The 17,916-nt window shown below is 38.4% G+C and overlaps 1 protein-coding gene across 1 annotated transcript in view; it reads right to left on the reverse strand.

Annotated features, from left to right (window-relative positions):
• LRRK2 (leucine rich repeat kinase 2) overlaps positions 1–9,098 on the reverse strand; it is a 149,004-nt gene extending 139,906 nt beyond the window's left edge. The window contains exons 1-4 of the mRNA XM_065887771.1: positions 8,945–9,098; positions 8,580–8,665; positions 4,064–4,173; positions 1,476–1,564 (exon numbers count right to left, since the gene is read on the reverse strand). Coding sequence (XP_065743843.1) covers positions 1,476–1,564; positions 4,064–4,173; positions 8,580–8,665; positions 8,945–9,098 — 439 coding nt within the window. The remainder of the gene's footprint in view (positions 1–1,475; positions 1,565–4,063; positions 4,174–8,579; positions 8,666–8,944) is intronic.
• Positions 9,099–17,916: the final 8,818 nt, after the last annotated feature.

The following is a 17,916-nucleotide window of genomic DNA, read 5'->3' on the forward strand; positions in this document are numbered from 1 at the left end:
TCTTTACCTCCTCACCTCCACCAAAAAACAAGATCCTAAGGATGAGTTTAAATAAATCATGGTTAAGACTAGTTAGTACATCCCATTATATATTTTAATAAAAGGCTCTGGTGAAGTGGTGAGTACCTTCTGGCCTTTCCTATCCCTCTTCAGTTCATTCTCTGATCTTCACCCTCTTTCTTCCTTTCTCTTTCTCCTATTGGACCTGCATCACTTAGCATGGCCAATGAGGGCCTTTAAAAATCTTACCACCCACACATCCAGCCCCTCCCAGGCCTCTGCAACGCTGCACATGCTGTTTTCTTGACCTAAAGCACCCTTCACACTTTGAAGGAAATCCACTCTATCCTTCATGCTTAGCTTCCCTGAAAGGAGCCTTTCTTCTCAGAACCTTACATCATAGCAAGTGTCTGTCACAGCAATGATCACAACTATTGCACCACAGCAACATTCTTTGTTTTCAGGTCCATTATCCTCCAAGTATAAGTTTACTCAGGGAAAGAACCTGACATGTGAAATCAGACCCTGGTTCTACTACTTTTTGGCTGAGGCAATCTCTCTATGCTTCAGTGTTCTCTAGAAAACTGAGATAAAATAATAAACTTAAGGGATGTTTTGAGGATTATGCTTTTAAAAGCATATTAAGTATTTTACATGTTAAGCCTAGCATTTAGCAAGCACTCAAGAAGAAATGCTATGTATTTTTATTATGACATATTACTATTATGTCATACTCTAGAGCATATATTATAGAAAACATATTAGAGATATAATGAAGTACAATACAGTCATGACAAAGACATGTATGGCTAACAAACTAATGAGAATGTGAGATGTGGGACCAGATCTGAGGAGTAAAGCTGGGGACAGACATTAGATTTGGGAGTAATATATAAGGTGATGTTTAAGGCCAAGATGTTGGGTGGTATTTTTGAGAGAAAAAGTGTAGAGAAAAGAGATAAGGAAAGAAAATGGAGGGGCTTCCCTGGTGGCGCAATGGTTAAGAATCTGCCTGCCAATGCAGGGGACACAGGTTTGGGCCGTGGTCCAGGAAGATTCCACATGTCACAGAGCAACAAAGCTCGTGTGCCGCAACTACTGAGCCTGTGCTCTATTGCCCGCGAGCCACAACTACGGAGCCCACATGCCACAACTACTGAAGCCCACGTACCTAGAGCCCATGCTCCACAATAAAGAGAAGCCATCCAGTGAGAAACCCGCACATACAATGAAAAGTAGCCCCTGCTCCCCGCAACTAGAGAAGGCCTGCACACAGCAACCAAGACTCAATGCAGCCAAAAATAAATAAATAAATTTATTTTTAAAAAATGGAAAATGGAAACAGAATTTTGGAAATCACCAATATTGAGGTTATATTATGTGATTATACTTTAAAAAAATAACATCAAAACACATTTAGCAAATGGTTTAAAATGGTTTTTTCAGTCAACATTAAAAATGTGTGTATATACTACCTGAAGTTAGGAGAAGATCTAAGGCCTTCAATCCAACTGTTGACAGGTTGACACTGGCATTATGAACTGTTAGCATTTTAAGAATCAGTCTGTAATTAAAAACAAAAATCAAGATCATACCTAGATGTTTGCTCTTTTAGATATTGTTTTTTACTCACCTACATTTTTATTCATCTCATTGTATTTCATTCCCTATATTGAAGCTAGTGTATTTTTTCTCCCTGTAAACCTGAGCCAGGTTTATGATGACTAACAGGGAATTATTATGAGTCTCAATAGAAAAGTTATAACTTTTTCCTCTAAATATTCAAATTCAACTATTAACTATTTCACCCAATTCTATATCCAAAATAATATTGAGCTATATGCACCAAGGGATCAATCATTTTATATGTGATACAAACTTGTAAATTATGTTATACACATTGATATTATTATAGAGAGATGTAATTAAAATGTTAGCTTGTATATAAAAATTAAGAACCATTTGAATATTTAAATTATTGATTTTTACTATTTTTGAAAGAGAAATTGATATTTTATAACAGAAAGTGAACCTAGTCTATCAATAGTATTCAATTAGTTCAAATGCATTAAATTTGAGCCCCTGAGTTATCAATTCTAAAATATACAATCTTTAGTCTATTCCTACCCCAGTGCTGTTTGGCTTTCTATTGTTAGAAGAAGAGAGAGCCTCCATGGCTTCACCTAGATCCAAGAAACTTGGCACGTGGTCTCCAGGTGGTGAGGTGAGGAACTGAGAGACCCTGTCCTTCGACTCTGTCAATTCTCCTCCTACCTATGCTGCCCCTACCTCTCCCTGCACCACTCCCACTATTCCTGACTTCAACACCACACAAGAGATTTCTCCTTTAGTACTGTAAGCCTTTGGGGGGATAAAAGTCCTTGAATATAAGGAGATATGTTTTACAATAAATATTTGCTGGTAATGATCTAATATGCTCCACTGTAGAGAGAGTGTGTCTACACTGTTCACACTACTTCTGGCCTAAAGGAGTGTAATACCTGATGAACAGAAGATGAATGAATGATGAGTGAGTGACCAAATAAATGAGTGAATGAAACTCCCTGTAGAAATGTTTATGTAAGTTAATTTGAACATTTGGTTTATACCAGAATATGACTAGATGAGTTTTCCATTGCTCGCTAAAGTTATAGATGGCTAATCTTTGGGGATCTTGGAAATTCTCATCCAAACCAAGGGACACATAACATTACAACTACTAATTGCAGGCATATTTTGTCTAATTCCTCATTAAATGCAGTATTCTTTACTATTGACTCATAGAATTTTAGAGATTAGTTTGGTGTTCAGAGAACACCTATTAACTGTAATTAGTCTCTTTTCAGAGCACAGTCTTCAGATGCTAGAAACCGAAGAACGGCAACACGTTTATCAAAGATGGAAAAATGTATAAGCACGAGCATGCTCGCCTATGAACAAACAGCTCTGATTTGTCAAAATCTGCAGCCACAGTTAATACTAATAAATAATGCAAAGATGTAAACTTTAGTTTTGCATTAATTACGTTTTCCACAAGCAATATGCCTTTGGAAGCAATTAGTATTCACTTCTCTGTGGTAAAGAAGAGTCACATTAGGTATAAAGAACACCTAAAGTTGATGACAGAAGATATTGTCTTAAATGTCAAGAAACAAAGTTATCCAAAAAGGATTTTCCTGGAAACACATTCTTTTTTCAGAAAAGTTTTTCTTAACTAATTATGGCTAAAGAAGTAGTCTCATTTAAGAAGTCATTATGTTGCAAACTGCAATAATATAGCTGGTAAATAGCTATCAAGATTTGGCTGCAGATGTGCTGAAAGATAATTTCCTCTTTTTTCTTCATTTTGAAAGCTGTAGTTTAAGCTCATTAAATATATATGTATGAATATACATAAATGTACTTTTTAAAGACAGTAAAGCATAAACTTCTAAATTACTATTTATAGAACTAACATTTTAGTTCCCATATTTTTGCTTTGAAGAAGTAGTGGTTTGTGTCAGTTCTACTATTAAAAAGTAAAAAAAAGAGGGGCTTCCCTGGTAGCGCAGTGGTTGAGAGTCTGCCTGCTGATGCAGGGGACACGGGTTCGTGTCCCGGTCTGGGAAGATCCCACGTGCCGTGGAGCGGCTGGGCCCGTAAGCCATGGCCGCTGAGCCTGCGCATCCGGAGCCTGTGCTCCGCAACGGGAGAGGCCACAACAGTGAGAGGCCCGCATACCCCCCCCCCAAAAAAAAAAGAAAAGAAAAAATCTTTCCTTGGTTTGAATTCATAAACAGTCATCAACAATCTACAACTTAATCAATTGTATAACTATTATTATATTACTAAAATCATAACAACACCTGACTTTTTACCTCAAATGTTAGTTTTCTAATTCAAATAGATTATAGACTTCTGAGTCAAAAGCTCTCTATAAATGTAAATCACTGATTCAGGGAAAACTATATGTATTTTAAAGGATTTTTACCAGATTGGCTTGGATTGCAAATATAATGTATCAAGGGAAGGGTTGTCATATGTACAGATAAATATTCAATGCAGTTTGTTTTTACATACTTACTGGTGAACCCCTAGGACTTCCCAATCATGTCCAATATCCTGGGGACCCATTAAGCTTTGCATTGTATTTGGACAGATTTCTATTAATTTGCATAAAAGTGACCAACCCACCTAAAAACAAGAAAGACAAATATTCACATTTTTTAAAAAACCACACAAATAGAATATATTCAGTCAAAGAATCTCTTCATTCTTAATAGAATAGGTGGCTACATTATTTTAAAATAATTATTTTAAAACAAAATGATACTCTAAAAATGCTTACTGAGAAAAGCAACTCATATACTTAGAATACATCTTTCTTCAAAAATCTACTGAAAAGGCATACAAAAATATTATAACATTTCTGAATGATGAAGGCAATAGACTGCCTATTGTCTACATAAAAGGAAATAAAACACACAAAAAAAATAGTTTTAGAGGACACACCAAAATTATGAAGTACAGGAAAGGCTATTCTCAGGCCTTCGTACTTTTTAAGGCATATCTACCTGACAGATTTTCTTCTAAATATTTAGTACTTTAATTATAAGAAGAAATGAAGTAGTTTGGAATGGAGGATTAGGGGAAGTTGGAGATTTTGATGGCAAAGTGTAAGCTTTCAGGAAAGACTGCTCCCCAGATAATGGAGCTAGAAAAAATAGCAAAAGAAGTAGTATCGTCTGATGACAGTGTAACATCTTTCACAGGTAAAAGAGACAGGCATTATGAGATAGAGAGGAGGTAGAATTTCTCAGTGGACCCCTCTAGATTTCTTCCATACACCTAACTATGAGCTGATGAGATTCAGACATCACAAGTATCCCTAAACTCTCTCACATTCCCAAATTAAGTATGATCTTACTGATGAATTTTAAATATACCTTCGTTCAGCTCATTTATACATGATGCCAACTTGAATAAGCTGCTCTTTACTTCTGAAAAAAATACATTTTTTTACATACGATATTTTAATTCCAAACTGGAGATTAAATTTAACTCACTTTTCCTGTTATAGTTTCCTCCCCAAATTTAAGGACTCTTCAATTCTTTCTACTATATTACAGAACTAAACTTGATATGGTCAGAAAAAGAAAATAGAAAATGTATATACATGCAGATCTAGAGATTAATGAAAAAGTGCCTAAGCACGATGTGTGATAAATACCAATATAATATGAATCCTGAAAGCAGGATTCGCTAGAATTACTCAGGGAAGAATATAATACAGAAAAGGTAGAATTTGAGTCAGATTTCAAAAGAATTATAAATTTGGTCACTCAAAATAGGGAAATGGAAACTTCTAATACTGATGAGTTGTGAGGAAGGAAAGTAAGATGCTAAATGGTGAGGAGGCTGCCAAAGAGGGGCCCATTGCTAAATGAGACTGGATACGTGAGTTGGAGCTGAGTTGTACAGACGGTTGAGTGACAAGGGGAGAAATCTCTATGCAACCAAAAAGGATAATGCCACATTTCCTACTTGTTTACAGGAATAAACAAGGGGTATTTAATAAGATAAAAGTGATTACATAAGATCTTGTTACAATATTATTTCCAGATCTTTTCTGGATTAAGCATGAATTGCTTTACTCTGTCATCACTTCCTCTTACACAATTTCAAATTCCTTGAAAAGGAAGCAATTTCTGACAGCTATTTTTACCTATATTTAAGTAGACAACCTCCTCCACGTAAGTCGAACAGATATTGACAATCCGGATGTCATAGAAACTGGCTATTTTTGTGCTTTCATAAAATCATCAAGACTTTTTTCCCCAAGTATTTCAAAAATTAACATATGGAACAGTTTCTGGTAGGAAATATAAAATCATAAATCACACAGGATGCTATACTCATCTCTGCACCTGCATGGCTAACTCAAGGAGAAAACCTGTTTTGTTTTGCTTGATGAAACAGCAGCATCAGTAATTGCTTTGCAAAAAGACTGAGGCAACTGAGCTTCCAAGATTAAATAGAATTGCTAGCAGCAAAGCAGAGGTAACAATTGATCCATTAATGTATTCAATTAAAAGCTTATCTTTCAAAAAGAGAAGGCTCCCATCCTGCACAGTTATAATACAATTAAATTAGTAGTTTCACTTTATTATAATTATTCTGTAAACTCAAGTATCTAAGTAATGCACAATGGGAAAGAGTCTAGGGGTTAAAGAAAATTTCAGTCACTTTAATATATTTCACTCATTTACATCAAAGGTGGAAACTGTGTGGATAAAGAGAAGTAATGTAAACTGAAGAACACAGAGAAATGATCAGATGACTGACAGGAAAAGAAATTTATAAGACAGCAGCCTAACTACCAATTCTCTGAAGATTGTCATTTATTAAGGAGAACTAATAAAATATGAAAAGGCATTGAAAATAAAAATTCAGAGTCTGGAATGTCATGTTAAATGAATTCTGAAAACAAACCTTACTATTTACTTTTGAAGGGTACTTTACCTTAACTCCTTAAATTCATCAAGTGATTTTAGTTCAGCACCTCCAGCTGATTCAAGATATAAAGCTTTAAAGAATATCTAGACTAATTTCACCAGTAATATGAAGAAAGCTGAAGGAAAAATTTTTTTTTCTTTTAAGTGGAGTATTAAAATATCAGTAGAGCTACCCCACTCCACATCCCTTTGATAAGATCAATGATAATTTAAATCGATAATGTCATTGTGCGTAGCACGGCCACAGTATTTGTATCATACCATTGTACTTTTTACTTACGTAAAAATCTTATGACATCAGCATCTACTATATGATGGAAAAAGATTCTGAAGGTGTGTGAAGCTTGAGTCCTGACCCTGTCACTAGCTCTGTGATCCTAAATGAGCTATTCTGAGGAAAAAACATTCAGTGTGATTTCTGAGAGGATAGTGAGAGTCCAGCAAGAATCAAATGATATAATATACGTAATGCCCTTTGTAGAGTAATATATTGTGCTGAAACTAATAATTCTATTCCATTAAATTACCAAATCAAAAGACAATTCCTTATTTTCATTTATCTCTGGTACCTACTGGGCAAGGAAATTGAGTGACATTCATAACTACTCCAAACAAACATGTCCAGGCTCAGGCAGTTTCTAAAATGAAGAAGAATTAGGTGGTGGGAATGTTGCAGGCTTCCCTGGATTCTCAAGTCTAGCACTGCCTCCTCTGGACCCTGCAGACCAAAGGCCACCCAGGGACCAATTTTTCTGAGTTGTACCTGGCAGAGGAGACTACCAAGAACAGAATCCAAGGAATGCAGGCTGCCAGACAAGGCACTTTGGAACACCAAAGCAGAGGCAAGTAAGAGGGATGATGTGGGTGGAGAGTAGCAAGCACAATAGGCCAGTGCCAGGGAGTGACTCATGTTTCATGGGCAAAATTCAGACATTGGGTGTTAAAAAGAACAGTGTCTTTATCATGTCTCCATTTTTTCATGATCTTATTTGCTAACAGCCTGAAAATCAATAGTCAGATGGGAAATATTTCAGTTGAAGAAAAATAAAAGTAACCATTTATCTGAGATATAAACATCTTCATATAAAAGAAGCTAGATATATGTTTCACCCAAACTAGACATAGCTAGACACAGAGATTAGCATAAGATAGACAGATACAGACTTAAGAGATCCAGATAATTCTTACATCTGTCTAGCCTCTCAAGTAGGTATTAAGATACACTGCACCTCGATAGAGTTCAAAGTTCAATTCTCTTTCCCTTCAGGATCTAACATGCAAATGAAAAAAGTAATTTCAGTTCCCCAAATCTCAATAGCTACAAAGGAAGTTAACCTTAGGCAGTAATTTTGTTTTGACTGTAAATCATCCTTAATTATCATCTTAAGGCTCCTTTTTAAATATATCTAAGATATGTAACAAATTTCTGGGTTTCCTACAGTGCAGATTCTAAGATTCACTTTTACATTCATTTTATATGAAAACGGTTGAGAAGTATAGATTTAAACTTATAGGGGAATCCTAAAACATCACTCTTTAGATAATACATTGTGTACTACAACTAAGGAAGGTTAGAAATCTGTCTTCAAGTTTAAAAAAAAAGAAAACCTTAAACCTATGAGAGTTTGCCAGTAACTTCATTTTATTAATTTAATTATTATTAGTCCTATTACTGTTCATTATTCCTCTTTCCCGAACTATTCACAATTGTGTCATCTGCAGGACATGCTGTACATTGGGAAGATTCTTAGAATAATTTTATTTAAGCACTGATGAACTAGCCATCTAGCCAATGTCAGAACGAAACCTCAATCCATTATTATTCCCCTCCCACCACCATTCATATTCTGTCAGCCGACTGTATAAAGTTACTTCTTAAATACAACTAGGGAGCACACAGTTGGCCCTCTTACACCGTTAACATTTGATAATGATTTGAAAACGCTTCCATTTTAAAACCACAGTCAGCGGTTTGTCAGGACAAATCTCAGAAATAACCCAGAACTCTGGGTATAGAATATTAATAGAAAAACACCTATTTCCAATGAGAAGGGGAAGTGGGAGAAATGAAAACAATTCCTTTACCTGCTGCACCCTAGCGACTCTCATATATGAGTCCAAGACGATCAACAGAGGCACGTGGACATTTTTGTCTTGAAATAACTTGGAGGCTGGAAAAGAAGGGGGTTAGGGAAAAGTAGCAAAGTCACGATTCATGGCACCCCTTTTAAGTCTGAAAAGGAGGGAGAAAACAAAAGAAGTGAGCTCAAGACCTTCCTAGAATTGTCAGCTCTTTTCTTCCCTAAGGAGTAGAGAGTTTGCGGCTTCTCAAGAATCCAGGTTTGTGCGGCCACAAAGTTCGGGGGGAGAAAGTTTGTAAAAAAAGGCCGGGGGGGAAGGAGGGCCGGGGCGGGGGACGGTAAAGGGACAGTTCCCTGGCAAACGATTACCGTGGTCGGCGTAAGTGAACACGAGCATATCCTCCAGGATTTGGACCAGCGTCTCTATCTGTTTTCCTTCCTGGACATTGTTCAGCCTGACTATCAACTTCTTCAGAGTTTCCTCATCCTCCTCCTCGCAGTCCTGGGAGCTGCCACTGGCCATGACCGACCCTGCTTCAAACCGGCCGCCCCTCCCGCACCAAGGCCGGCCGCTCCGGTCAGACGACGAGCCCAGCTCACCGCCCGCAGCCAGCGCTCCCGGCTGACCCCATCTGCGCCCACGCCCGCCCATTTATGCGAAGGCGGCGGCTCCGCGTCCGGCGCCGCCCTCCCCCGCCCGCTCCCTTTCCTCCTCTGCTTCCCCCTCCCCCACCCAGGGCCAAAACACAGCTCTGGGGCCTGCGAGAGGTTCAGCTGAGGTGCTGTGCCCGCAGAACCGTGGCAGGCAGGCAGGACGCAGCAAGAGCCCGCCCGGCCCGGGTGACAGTGGCCGTGGCCCCCGCGCCGGCCGAGACTGGACCCCGGGACGGCGCAGCCTCCCGAGACCGGATCCGGCTCTCCGCAGCGGCGCGGCCGGGAGTAGCGCAGGAAGAAACCGACTCAGCGGACTCCGCCAAGTGCCCAGTCCCCGGGCCCTGCAGCGGCCGGCGAGGCGCGCGGTGGGCACCGCGGCCCACGCGCCCCGACCCACCAGCCTTGACTCCTGCAGCCCCGCGGAAGGTCTGGGAACTAGGAAGAAGAAAAATAAAAGCTGCCGCGGATCTCCAGATCTAAGAATAGAAATCGGGGCGTTGGGAAAAGAGGGAGCCGCCCAGTTGGCCCCTTTTAGGAAAACATTCTCTTTATAGTCACCACTATAGGGAGATGAGTAATTTCCCCCCAAGGATGTACGAAGATTTAAGCAACCAAAATGTACCCAGTTAAATGCTTTTCTATGGTTGCTGAGGCTGTAGGGAAGGAAACAAAAACATTTTTCCTGTTAGTTATCTGGAAGCTCTGCTGGCCAAAAGCCCACTAAAATTAGCTTTTGAAAATTTGAGTTTCAGTTCAGTGCAATTAAAACTAAAGAGAGGGCTTCCCTGGTTGTGCAGTGGTTAGGAATCCGCCTGCCAAGGCAAAGGACACGGGTTGGAGCCCAGGTCCAGGAAGATCCCACATGCTGCAGAGCAACTAAGCCCAAGCGGCCACAACTACTGATCCTGAGCTCTAGAAACCATGAGCCACAACTACTGAAGCCCCCTGCCCTAGACGGCCCGTGCTCTGCAACAAGAGAAGCCACAGCAATGAGAAGCCCGCGCACCGCGGCGTAGTGGCCCCCCACTCACCGCAACTGGAGAAAGCCCTCGCAGCAAGGAGGACCCAATGTAGCCAAAAATAAATTAATTAATTTTTTTAAAAAAAACTAGAGGGGCTTCCCTGGTGATGCAGTGGTTGAGAGTCCGCCTGCCGATGCAGGGGACACGGGTTCGTGCCCCGGTCCAGGAAGATCCCACATGCCGCGGAGCGGCTGGGCCCGTGAGCCATGGCCGCTGGGCTTGCGCGTCCGGAGGCTGTGCTCCTCAACGGGAGAGGCCACAACAGTGAGAGGCCCACATACCGCAAAAAAAAAAAAAAAAAAAAAAAAAAAAAACTGCAGAAAAACACAGGATAAATGAAATGAAGAGGTGAGAGATACAAACCTAAACATTGTTCTCTTGGTATTCAAAATTACTAAAGTGTTAGAAAAAAAAAAAAAAGTACCGCAGTAATGTGTTTTTTCAGGAAGAGAAACCCGAGCAAGAAAAGTTAAAAGACAAGGCTGGACAAAGATAATCTATTGCCTTCAGAAGATCTCTTCTGGGATGGGGGCGGGGTGGGGTGGGGGGATCATTCACAACGGAGAAGACTGGACTGGAAGTTAGATCCTTTTATTTCACTTCTGTTACCCAATTCTGACGACACTTCTGAAATGGATAAGACAGCTACTTATCCTTCTTTTACTGATGAGGAAACGGAATTTAGAGTCGATAAGAGAAGAGCATTGTTGGTGTCACACAGATGAGAACTTGAGAATCAGGACTTAAATGCAGGTATATCTCCTAACCCTAAATTAAAGGTTGTTTACACTCTACCACTTTAATCAAAATGAGCTAGGCTTGGGCTTCCCTGGTGGCGCAGTGGTTGAGAGTCTGCCTGCCGATGCAGGGGACACGGGTTCGTGCCCCGGTCTGGGAAGATCCCACATGCTGCGGAGCGGCTGGGCCCGTGAGCCATGGCCGCTGAGCCCGTGCGTCCGGAGCCTGTGCTCCGCAACGGGAGAGGCCACAACAGTGAGAGGCCCGCGTACCGCAAAAAAAAAAAAAAAAAAAAAAAAAAAAAAAAAAAAAAAACCAGACATTGCTAATTACAGTAAATTACCAAAACAAATTCCAGATGAATTAAAAAGTTAAATGAGGGCTTCCCTGGTGGCGCAGTGGTTGAGAGTCCGCCTGCCGATGCAGGGGACACGGGTTCGTGCCCCGGTCCGGGAAGATCCCACATGCGGCAGAGCCGCTGGTCCCGTGAGCCATGGCCGCTGGGCCTGCGCGTCCGGAGCCTGTGCTCCGCAACGGGAGAGGCCACAGCAGTGAGAGGCCCGCGTACCGGAAAAAAATTAAAAAAAAATAAAAAAAAAAAAAAAAAAAAAAAAAAAAAAAAGTTAAATGAAAATAACAAAAAGAAAATATAAATTAACAGTTATTTAATCTTGGTATGAGGAAACATAAAAACTACAGAAGATTGGTGTATGTAACTCCATAAAAATTCTAATTTTCTGCAGTCAAGGAAAACAACATAAATAAAGCTAAAAGGCAAATGGCATACTGTAAAAAGAAAAGTTGCAATACATATGACAAAAACAATTAGCCTTAATGTTTTAAAAGTTCTTACAAATCACTGGATGGGAAATGACAAGCCACAGGTACCCCAGAAGAAAAATGGATTAAAGTTTTAAACTGGAAATTCACTGTGAATGGACAATAACTATAAGGAAAGTATATTCATAACTATACAAAAATTGTGTTCCTAAATATCAATAACATAGTTTTAAAATTCAATTTTCTGTGTGTATCAGTGCATAAAAACAATGAGAAAGAGAGAGAGAACTTGGAAGTAGATCTAACAAAGTATTTTTAAAACCTTGGGTTCCCTGGTGGCGCAGTGGTTGGGAGTCCGCCTGCCAATGCAGGGGACACGGGTTCGTGCCCCCGTCCGGGAAGATCCCACGTGCCGCGGAGCGGCTGGGCCCGTGAGCCATGGCCGCTGAGCCTGCGCGTCCGGAGCCTGTGCTCCGCAATGGGAGAGGCCGCAGCAGTGAGAGGCCCGTGTACCGCAAAAAAAAAAAAAAAAAAAAAACCTTTATGAAGAAATTATTAAACTGTATTAAAAGGCATTATTAACAACATATAAATGAGTGAATAGGCCATATCAATTAATGAAAAGATTAAATATCAAAAAGATGCCAATGTCCCCACAAAGTAATAAAGAAACCGTGCAAGGCTAATGAAAATTAAGCAAAAAAAAATTTTTTTTTTCAGCAAGAGTGAAGGGCCTAGAAGAGCCAAGACACCTTTGAAGAAGGACAAAGCAGGAGAATTGCCCAATCAGACATTGATTCAGGGCTTCTGATAGCCTTTATCAATTTTCCAGAGGAGGAAAAAGTGCCTAACAATGTCTTCCTGTGAATTAGAAAAATGTGCACCTCCTTCCAAGCAGACACAGCCCTGTGCCAGGGTGCAAAAAGCAAGATTTGGATTTCAGACTCCACCCATCCTTTCAGCCTGGTGTCCTAATGCAGGGCGTAACCTCTACAAAATATGAAGCAGTGTGTTCAGTCTTATTATGATGCTATAATAACAGGCATGTTTCTGGTACTGTGCAAAAAAAATCAATGAAAGAGTTAGAACCCAGAAATATACCCTTATATATATGGAAATTATATGAGAGATGTTGCATTGTGTACCAGTGGGAAAAGAATAGATTATTTGATAAATGAATCTGAGACCATTGGTTGTAGAAAAAACCGCAAATCATACCCTTACCTCATGCCATATTAAAAAATAAATTCCATGTTGGTTTGAACAATTTTATATGAAAAATGTAACTCAATGTTTTGAATGTTTTGAGGGGGAAATGACCTTTTGAAGACCTTAAGGTACAGAAAGACAAGATATAATCATCACAGTCTATAAAGGAAAAGATTGTTAAATTAAAGTACATTAAAATTTAAAACTTCATACAAAGACTCCATCAACAAAGTTAAAAGATGAACACAGGCTGAAAAATTTTTGCAATGCATATAACCAAGAAAATATTAATAAGAAAAGGTAAAAAGAACTATCATAAAAGATAGGCTAGTTTTTATATAACAAAAGATATAAAAGGCATTTACAGAAGAGAAAATGCCATTTAAACCTGATGCCCAACCCCACTAAAAATAGAAGTGCAAATTAAAGCCATAATGAGATATGATTTCACACCCCGCAGATTAACCAAAAATGTAAAGTTTGATAATGCCAGTGATTGGCTGGGATATGGAGGAACTAGAACACTTATACACTACTGATGAGAGTATAAATCAGAAAAATCACTTTGGAAAGCAATATGGAAGTATCTAGTAGAGTTGAAGATGTAAGTATTCTGTGACCCAGCACTTTCTCTCCAAGGATATTCCTTAGAGACAGTCTCACATATACATAGAAAATTCATATTAAAATGTTCAGTTCGGCATTTTTTGCTTGTAATGAAAATGAAAACCACTTGAATATCCATGAACACTTACATTTCATATATTCATATAATAGACATATAAACCTGTGAAAATTATTGAACTAGAGCTTCATGTATCAACATGACTAAACAGCAAAAAAATATAATACCTTTTTAAAAGTTCCAGTAGTATATATATCCAACTGGGATATCAATACTCTAATACTAAACATACAAAGTTCCATAGTAAAAGTATAAAAATTATGCATGGGACTAATAAATTCTAGCTAGTGGTTAACCTCTGGGGAGAGGAAAGTAGAAATGCATCCAGGAAGAATACACTGAAGGCTAGAATTATATCTGTAATTATTTTTCTTAAACTTATTATTGGATACATGGATGTTCATTACATTGTTATCTATGGTCTGTATTCCTAACTTATTTCATAATAAAAATAATTAAATGTATTTTCAACTTCACTGGTGCTCAAAGTAATAAATAAAAAATAGATGAATTCCTTTTATTCATCAAATTGGCAAAGAACTCCTTGAAATTTGTTTGGAAGTTAGTATATGAGGAAATAATAAATTATTAATAATATATAAAAGTTGGACACAAAATTACAGAATTTTGATCCAAGTTTTGCAAAAATAACCAAAAAAGTACATGCCTAATAAACTACTGAAAGTAGATAAGATAAACACATATGTAACAGGGGTTCTTGTGAGGTCATAGAATTATAAGTGATTTTTATGTTTCATGTATTTTTCAAATTTTTCACAGCAAATAATGTATTATAATAAGAAATAAGGCAAAGAAATTTATAAAATACAAAGTTTATATGTAGAAAACTTATTGGGAGAATATAACTTACCACACTAATAAATATAAAATATTTTACATGGCACAAGCCAAACAGGAAAATTCAAACTGAATTGTAGCAAACTCCCTGGATATATGCTATAATTCAAAAGTCTACATAGCCCAAAAACAATAATCCAAGTAATGTAAGCCTGTTCTCAGAAATACTACATTGATGGCTGCAAATTCCATGAGAGCATCTTGAGTATTGTTCTATACCCACACTACAAAACAGTTTCTGGCACAACATAGCCATTCCATGAATATCTGTCACTTGGATGAATAACTGAATGAATGTAAATGGAAGACCAGAGGAGTAAAATAATCTTCCCAAGTCATCACTAAAAGGCAGAACTGAACTGTATGACAGTCTCAGACTCTCAGTCCAAACTTTTTCCATCATTTTGTTGTTCCATGTGAGTTTCATTAAACCAGAGCAAGGCTGCCTAATCACTGAAACTGCACTTACCTTTTATCATCTATGCCTTATATATACAGAAAGCAACTTTTTGTTTCTGGTTTCTGAACTAGAGATAAAAATTACAACTGTGCTTGTGATGTGATATTCTTCCCCTATCAGCTGAAATAATCTCTCATTAAATCAAATCCAAGTTACTCTGAGATTAGAACAGCAGAGTATCCACAGTCTTCATGCTTGGTTTGCTCAGGAAATCAGTCTCCAAATTTATGCTAATATTATATTCTAGTTTAAAATTTTTAGAAGTATGTATATATATTAAGAGTATTATAGAAAAATAAAAGCAGTGCCATAGAAAACCAATTCAATGTCTCTTTCACCAAAAATAGATCATTGCCTTTATGTTGCTGGGCATATTATAGGTGGTCAAAAATATTTCTTGAATTGAAAAATATAAATATTATTCATAGTACTTAATCTCTACTGATAAAATAATATTAAGAACAAGAAAATTAAATGATGCATCTTTTTTATCACATTTCTTCATAGGAAAAAAATAACGAAATTTCTTTTTAGGAGAAACATTATTTTTACAACTCAATAATTAAATGGTATCTTTAGAACATAGTTTCATATCCCTGCCAAGGGTTGTTATAAAATAAAAGCACATGCAAGCTTAAGTTCCAAATGAAGAGATATATATCAATCATATCTTTCACCACTAGTACTAGAGTTTCCAAAAAATTTAGATGACTATTATAAGTGAATGATTTTACTTAAATCTATCATAAGAAGCATATATCTTTCTAGACTATTTAAAAATTTGATTGTTTAATTAGTTTAGAGTGATTTTTTGAGATTAATAAGAAGGCAAATTTGGACTATAAAAATAAACATATTCTAGGGTATTCAGTTATTAAGTCAATAACTATTGTGCACCTACTGTGTTTGAGCTCTGCTTGTGTGTTAGGGACCCAGAAGACACAATCTCTACCCTGAAGTAGTTCATAGTCTAGTGAGACAGATATTCAAAAAATTATGAAGCAAAACAACACAGTGAAAGTGGAAGAAGAGGCCCAGCAGGAACCAGGAGGGGTGAGAGGAGGAAAGGGAAGAATGCAGGCAAGTGTGTAAAAGGAGAAGTGTTTACCATTGAGGTAAGAGCAGGAAGGACTGAGAAGTGCACTCTGGTGTGGGTAACTGAGAGATCCTACTGACAAGTGTTCTGTGCAGGACAAGCCCTGAAGCCCGAGTGCTGCGCTCACTGAACAGGAATGCTAAGGGGAATGAGTGCTTTACATGTGCAGTTAGTCTACAGGTATTTTTCATATATTAATGAGGTGTTACTTTTCATATTTCAAGTATCTGAAAGAGCATTCTGAATCTACTTCTTGCCTATTATTATCTCTCCATTAGTGTCACCTTTTCCCCAAAATTAGTGTTTCTTCCCATGGACAAGCAAGAATCCTGCTAAAAAACATAAGTTGCTACCAATAGTTGGAAAACATATTTGTTTTATTGCAAACCAGAAAAAGCCAAGAGAGAAAAATGTTAATAAATGGCCTTGCTGTTATTGGCCGCCAGAACATGGGAACTATGGGGGAGAGTTAGCAACCTCCACAAAAACTTGGGGAAAAAATGAAGCATAAAATCAACAAAAGCAGATGAGGCCAAAAATAATATATTAAAATCACTTCGAAGTGACACAACTGCACCCAGGCTGGCAACACTATACTTAACTGGTTAAATATGTTAACATATCTAAAGAACAAATATATTTATGTGAACGGGATTGGTGGTCCACCATGAAAACACAGATAAAGAACATAATAGGCAAACTTGAGTAATGCCCAACCAGGAGAGGTTCTTATTAAGACAACCTTTAGTAGTGAAGTGGAGCAAAAGCAGACTGCACAATGGGACTTCCCTGGTGGTCCAGTGGTCAAGACTTTGCTTTCCAATGCAGGGGGTGAAGGTTCAATCCCTGGTGGGGGAGCTCAGATCCCACTTGCCTCGTGGCCAAAAAAACCAAGACATAAAACAGAAGTAAAGTTGCAACAAATTCAATAAAGACTTTAAAAAATGGTTCACATCAAAAAAAAAAAAGTAGAGTGCACTGTTGGAGAGTGAGTCTTGACCATTGGATTTTGGATCTTCTGATGAAGCTACCCTATTATGAGTGAATGAATGAATGAACTTAATTGTTTATTGAGCCTCTGTTATGTGCCAGAGGGGATATGTTATATGGGGATATGAAAGTAAACACAGAGTTTACAATCCAGGGATGTTACTAGTGTTGAGTGATAAGTGCTATAATGAGGTAAGTGTAGGTTACAACGAGAGTACATTGAAAAAGGAATTTTTGGAATAGGAAAATAAAATGAGAGAAGACTTTCTTCTAATCTGGAAAGCACAGGCCTGGAGGTGACAGAGAACAAGACAAGCATTCTAGAAATTCAACAATATTCAGTATGAATAGAGCCAGGGGTGCAAAACAGAGTTGATGCAAGTTGGATTTTTCAGGAAGCAGATTCTGAGACAGAGGTTAGGGTTGGGGGTGGGGGGGGGTATTTTTAGAGAGCACTCTTTACTATGGAGTATGGAAAGGAGGGAAGGAAATAAGGTTGAGCAGAGAGAGAAGTTGGGCTGTGATACAGTGTCAGCAGAGGGCTCAGCCAAACCTACCAGGGACTCTGGAGCTGAGATGGCCCTCAGAGTGATTCCAAGTTGAGATAATGGGACCAGGTCTTTATTCCTCCATGTGGACCAGTCAATGGATAGAGGTATTTCTGGGAATGGGGAGTGGCATGACCTTGTGTGAGAGAATTCTCTTTAGCTAAGGCAGTTCTGAAAAGGGATGGCAGCTGAGGGCTGTCTGCCAACAGTAGTCCCAGGAGCTAGCAGAATAAAGCTTCAGTCCTCGAGGCAGATCTGGTAGCTGCATTACAGCATGACTGCAAGACAGGTGAGAGATAAA

This window comes from Phocoena phocoena, chromosome 11, assembly GCF_963924675.1.
Source record: "Phocoena phocoena chromosome 11, mPhoPho1.1, whole genome shotgun sequence".
Lineage (NCBI taxonomy): Eukaryota > Metazoa > Chordata > Mammalia > Artiodactyla > Phocoenidae > Phocoena > Phocoena phocoena.